Source organism: Eurypyga helias, unplaced genomic scaffold (assembly GCF_000690775.1).
Source record: "Eurypyga helias isolate BGI_N326 unplaced genomic scaffold, ASM69077v1 scaffold5024, whole genome shotgun sequence".
Classification (NCBI taxonomy): Eukaryota; Metazoa; Chordata; class Aves; order Eurypygiformes; family Eurypygidae; genus Eurypyga; species Eurypyga helias.
In genome coordinates this window covers 105893-112416 of record NW_010246682.1, presented here as the reverse complement: position 1 = coordinate 112416, position 6524 = coordinate 105893, and the positions used below count along the sequence as shown (strand labels likewise).

At 50.3% G+C, this 6524-nt stretch overlaps 1 protein-coding gene across 1 annotated transcript in view; it reads right to left on the bottom strand.

Annotated features, from left to right (window-relative positions):
* Positions 1-748: 748 nt before the first annotated feature.
* The window catches only part of LOC104508749 (MICOS complex subunit mic25-a-like), a gene marked incomplete at its 5' end in the record, with an annotated part of 109066 nt that continues 103290 nt past the window's right edge, over positions 749-6524 (bottom strand). Inside the window, one exon of the mRNA XM_010150473.1 lies at positions 749-1296. Coding sequence (XP_010148775.1) covers positions 1273-1296 — 24 coding nt within the window. The remainder of the gene's footprint in view (positions 1297-6524) is intronic.

Below are 6524 nucleotides of genomic sequence, written 5' to 3'. Positions count from 1 at the left end.
AAGAGCGTTGTGGCACCAGCTCTCCACAAGAAGGAAAGGCATTCTGGTGCTTTAATGAAGACGTAAAGCAGGAAGTTGCTGCCTAAAGGAAAAAGAGACAAAGCAGAATATAACACAGAAAACAATCCTCAGCCCCCCTCATCCATTTTCATAAACACTGCATTAAACTCTGACATGACCTCCAAAAATCCATGTTCACATTCTTCAGAAACTGTCAGATACAGTCAGAGAGGACAAAAGGAGCAAACGCTGCCAGAGATGAGCTACCAAGCCAGACCTGCTCCCCCGGGCAGCTGACAGGTCTTTTGCAAGTCTGAGGCACCTACCTCAGGGAGGATGGAGAGCCAGACACGCCGCTCCCACTGTCCCTTGGCTCAGCAAGGAGAGGGTTCAGAACAGCACAAGGCTGAGAGGGGTGGTGGTTTACGCAGATGAAGCAGGAACTCCACAAGAGCTGGTGCAAAGAAATAACTTGGGTGCTGCACCCAGCAGGCAAAGGGTTATTTTGGTATGATTCAACCACACCACTTCCCCTCAGCCAGGGCTTCACACTCTTCCAAGTACTTTCAGATAAGCCAAAATCATTCAGCCCGGGACCAAAACGAACCAGTTTTGTGATTTATAAACTGTAACTTGAAATATTTCTATTCCCCACTCTTGCTGGGAGTTTTTGTTGGCGTGGGTAGGGGCAGAAAACAGCAATTTACCAGCTCATGGGACTGAAAGCATCTCACAGCACACAGTGACCGTCAAACACTTTATTGTTTAGGAGGGAACCTTGGAAGGGAAGAAACGTGCCTGCTGGTGTAGCCGATGGGAGCGTGCTAGGAACAGTCAATCCTAACAAGGTAGTCAGGGTGACTTCCAGATACTTCGGACCCCTTTCTCCAGAGCAAACTGACCAAGATAACAGCTCTCGAAACTCAGGTGTGCACTGGTGAAACCAAAGCTAGCACAGGGTGAACGTGGCTCGTGTTGGGCAAGCCTCCAAGCTGCAAGCAGTGCTGGAAGCACCTGGGGTCAATATGATTCTTTACACTGTAATACAATGAAAAAGGAAACGATAGTGTCCCCCTCTCCCGGGACCCTCCTCCCAACTCCAGGAACATCCACAGAGACTGATACATGCAGGCAACTAGAAGAGGAATCACATCATCGTCTTGGACCGCGAAGGGCAGAAGGCACCGGTTTTGGTCAGTGTCTATCCAGAAGGATGCTGGAGCTTCCAAGGGCGTCTGTGGTCCCTGTCCTCTGCTCTTTGGAGGTTGACGTTTATCCAGAATTAACTAACAGCTCCTGGAGGAAAAAGGCGACAAAGGTAAAGGAAGCAAGTTAGTTATGCAGCTGCTGACACAGGACTGTTTCCTTCAGAAATGAAGGAGTAGTGTTGGCAAGGTGAAAATCCCACAGAAAAATCATCATGTTCTGCCTGCTGTGAAACACAAGGCGCTCCAGGACGGAGGACTGTCGAAGCAAGACAGCAGGTCACGCTATCAAAGGCAAGACTGATTCTATGAACAGGAATGTATGGTCAGTTGCAAGTGTAAATCCTTTGTAAAATCCTTTGTAAAATCTTTGTAAGTCCTACGGCCAACAGCAGGAGAGAAAGGCCATGGTCTCGGGTAAGCTGCTCTGAGCAGCTGGGTCACAGGAGTGAGTGCAGCTCATGCCAAGTCCCAGCCTCAGCAGGACACGGGGGCACTTTGATCAGCTGCCATCAAAGATGCCCACACCACTCACTCATCCTGAACAGGATCAACACAAGAGTGAGCACTAGAGGAGAGGAAGAGAGGGACTCAGAGACTGACCTAACTCCTGACATGTTTGACAGCCTTTATCCTATTAAGAACCAAACCCTTCTAAAATTCAAAGCAAGACCATGCCTGCTTTGTCCCCACAGCAACCTCCTGGGTTTTAAGTGATACATCCTCAGATCCTGCAGGTATGTGCATCTATGAGCTTTGGACTTCCACGGGGGAGAAAACGCACGAGGCTTTCAACCCCTTTAGGATGGAGATGATGGAGCCTGCTATGGTTTCTTCCTATTTTCATCTTACAACTCCTATAAAGTCAAAGAAATCAAACCAGCAGCGCCATGAGCAGAGGATGAGAACACACCTGGCACCAGCTGTAACACACCCGCTGAAGTCAACTACAGAAGGACAACTGAAGGGTTAGCTGCACGCGGTCTCGCCACCCGTTTTCAGTAGGGCTGGATCTGAGCTCGGTCCTAGCCTCCAGACGCCAGCCTTTCTTAGGAGAGCAGCTTAGCTTCCTTGAATGTGAACCAGAAAGGAGAAAAAAAAGTAACGATACTAGCACACTTGGCAGTATCTGTCAGAAGGTGAGGATGTCATTTGGGCTACTTCTGCAGAGCGGGCTGATATTCGCTGCCTAACACCTGCAAGGTCAGCATATCCAGTCTACACTGACCATGCATCTCCAAAGACAGCCCCATCTCTAACAACAATGAGCTGGAAAAGCTTCAAAGGACTCAAGAATAAGAAAATTGTTTGCCAAATTATTTAGACAAAGCTTAGCCAGAAATCTGACAAACGAACCATCAAATATTACTCGACTGACTAATTTCCCAGGTAATTTTTCTCATCATTAGTGACTTAAAAGTTATGCACAGAGCAATACAGTTTAAAAACTCCAATAGCACTCACATAAATTGTAATGAGCGAAGCAGCAACAGCTCACAATCAATTTTGCAATACAGTAATTTGCTGTATTCACACTGTAACACTTCAGCAAAGTGTCGAGGAATGCTACGTTTTGCGAAAAAGCTGTCGTTGTGGTCACTCTGTGGTTAACCCTTACGGAAGACAGTAAAACCTTGCCTTTTTCTTTGAAAAAATATTATAGTTACACAATTTCATGTTCAAAAACCATAGCTACATATTTTTACTCATTCCAGGAGAAAACGCAAACAGCCAGCATAACCTCAATCAATTCTTTCCAGCCTAACCTACGCACATACCGGGACACATGGAGCAGGAGGCTCGCAAACATCCCTTGTGCAAAAACATCAAGTTCCACCTCACTCTGGATGACTAAACTTTCTCAAAACCTTTTGCACAGCGAACGCTGGACTCAAGGCCGATGGGCTGCCAGGCAGCCCCAACTCCAATCTCCTGCCGCGCAGCTGGCACCACGGGAAGCTGCTGTGAACACCGGGCGCAGGTAAGGCTACTGCCCACCAGCCCACGCTGCTGCCAGCAGTGCCCAATACCACCGCACCCAGCCTGTGCTGGATGGAGCGACCCAGTCGTGTCCCCCCCAGTATCGACCACTGCCACCCCGAACCCTCCAACACTGCCGAGGCTCAGTGTACAAAGCAAGTGAAAACAGAGTACAGTGTGGCTGGCTACGGCCCCGCGCTCCTCTGGATCTTCCGCAGAAAACGCCGTGCAGCGCAGGCACGATCCCCAGCTAACACCACTGGAGGCCAGAGGTCTGCTCTGCCAGCTGTCGAGCATCACACAGCCGCTGCACCGTGGCAGCTCTGCAGGCTCGCGGTCTGTTAGCCCATCGTGTAAGTCCGTGCTGGTTAGAATACACCTATAATTGTTTTCACTGTTCCTAGGCCATCAGTTTATAAACCTGTGGCTGACTACTTAAAAGCAGAGTTGCATCAATTTCATGCCTCACATGCTGTGTAATAGCACGGAAGGGCACCATATCCCTAAGACGAAACCTGCTCTTTGCTAAGCTCACCATTTACACCAGCGTTTTAATTCCACCCAGCATTGCAGCCGTGCTGATACAGACTCGGCACCCCTTCATTTCCTTCCAACCCGAAATCCTCCCTGCAAGATGCTACCAGGTTGCTGCTGCACTTCCCTTGAGCAGAAGGAGCCTGGCAAGGGAAGGGGAAGCCTTATCTCTCCTACGTGCCCTTATCATTGCGTATGCAACAAGTCCGGGCAGCTTGCACTCACATGCTGTTCCCACACAAAAGGATATTCCCAGCTAACCGGGTTGAGGCTCAGCCTGAAGAAGTCTGGTGCCTCATCACAAAATAACTGCCCCACAGTTGGCATTCGCTGGTCTCTGCTGCTACCTCAGAATACCAACTCAGGAACCCAGCACCCTCAGCGCGCACCGCACGCTCACTTCACGAGCGGGGAAGGTGCCCTTCCTGCACAGGGAGGGCAGATTGCTTTTAACACCACTGCCGACGCAGTGTCAGGTAGGCAGCAGGTCCCAGTCTCGTGAGCCCCAGCTCAGCACCTCCACGCGTGTCCGCACAAAGGGGTCCACGCAAAGGCAGCTCCTCACAGCGGTGGCTGCAGCGCAAACAGGAAAGGCAATCAGCTCAGCAAATCCAGCCGGAGGGCACGCACTGCTGTTCTCCACGCCGCTCCTGGCAAGCGGTACCCTGAGCCACTAAACCCATGCCCTTCTGGCACCAGGAAACCCTGCTTGGGAGCTAAGAGCGGACAAAATTGGCTGCAAGCACACCGTTGCAGCCCGCCACTTTGCGGCACCTGGGAAAGCCAGAGCTGTCCAGTTCTGGTTCCAGCTGAGCGAGGAGAAAGGGCCGAGCTCTGCAGGTAGCTCTGCTCTACACATCTCACCCCTGCAGAGAAGGGAGCCCTGTCAACACCCAGCACAGTTCTTCTGCAACAGAGAGCTGAGGCCTGGGTACCAGTATCAGGGCAAGTCTCAGCAAGATTTTTCGAATGCAAAGCTCTCGTGTTCCTCCTGCTCCTTCTCTGTCAGCCTGCATCCCAGCGCCGGAGCTTGGGGCTGCCTGGCCAGCCCGCAGCATTCTCTGCACCTCCCGCAGTGGCTGGGGGCGCGCGTCCGGAGGCTCACAGCCAGTGAAGGAATCTCCCTCCTTGAAAGCCCAGACCCTGAAGAACTTCCTCCCTCAGTGTTTGCCAGAGATGCTGTTTGCCAAGCCTCAGCCATGCTAAGACATATTTATTTAGCCTGCCTTTAGTCTCACGGGGTAAACCCCACGAGTTTCCTCCAGCGAGTGCCTTACCTCTGTTCTGATATTCCTTCAAGCGGTCGCACCACAGCGCTCGCACATATGGGCGCTGCGTAGCTATGAAGAAATCAGAAAGCAGATCCCCATGATAAATGACTCAGAGCATTTGGAGTGTCAGTGACAAAGTAGAAATTAATCTCCACAGTTCCAAGTTCCCTGCCGTGTGCAGGCAGTGCTCTCAAACCCAGGATACCTGTTGGCAGGCAGCAGACTCCGTAATGTCACCGCACAACTTTCTTATCTCAGTTAGTTTGGAAAGAGGCACTAACGAAACACAAAAATCCTGACCTGCCCTAAGATGGGTGTTCAAGGCCTTTCCACAGGATAAGGCATTTGCTGTGGGGCTATTAGCACCCCAAAGTGCTGCAAGGGACATTTGAGTCACTTTGGTTTGATGTATGCTGTAGGTATTTTTTGGTTATGTGCAATTTGTTCTGTTACATTCAGGGTATTGGCTATTTTGTGGAGCAGCTGTGCTGACTAATGGATCACAGCACTTCTGTGCCATATAGTTATTGCACAGAAAAGCCTCTCTGTCTCTCTCATCCTTCAGGAGTCCAACAGTTGCTGTCCTTGGGTTTGGAATAAGAAGGAGCAGGAGCATGCCTGGCAGCAACAAAAAACATTAATTCAAAAAGCTATGAAGAGAGTTTTGTTTTCCCTCTCCTCTGTACTGGTGTTAATAGCTTTGCAAAGCAGAGAAGCTCACCCAATGACTTCTTGGCTACTTCCCCAGAGAGCGCCTTCAAAGCTGGCTTGACAGCAGCAAAGACGCCTTTCAAAAGACTCACCAGACGCATTGTCAGAACACCCCAGAAAGTGCTTTCACGTGGAAGTCCCCTGGTCTGCATACCCCACCAAGAGAGCACGAGGAACAGAAACAGTTTTTCTGGTTTCCTCTCCCCGCTCCTCACTCTCCTTTGACTCACAAGAGCTGACACACTGTTTGCTTTTCTCTGCCTTGACACCTCCCATTGCTCTGCATCACCCGAATACAAAGTTATTTACCAGCACAACGAATCCCGAGCTGTTCAGAGGCTCACCTGTTTGTTCATGCATTATAACATTGATTTCCTCCAGACAATTGTTCTGATCATTGTTCTAACTCGCAGAGAGCTCCCGTCATTAGCCTTGCTTAACAGCAAATGTTTTGCCACTGACTGAGCAGCTCTGTGGTTACCAGCCTGCGCGAAAAATCATCCCGGTTGGGGGGCTGCACCTCCCCGCTGAGCTGGTAGCCCCAGACATCGCAGTAGGGAACACGCTCAGTGCTTTTGATTTTGGACGTGTGCTAGAAAATACGGGGGCCAGGAGGAACAAACGCCGCTCTACAAAGGGCCACTGCTGAAAGGATGGCTGTTAATTAATCGGCATACAAACCGAGGGCGGGTTTTGTTCAATCAATGTTAATTGCATTTAATCTCGTTCTCACCATTAAGAAAAGCCACCAGGCCAGGCTGATGTTGCTAGTGCCTGACATGCAGATTCCACCCACGTTTGGGAGGCAAGGCGGGAGGAGAAA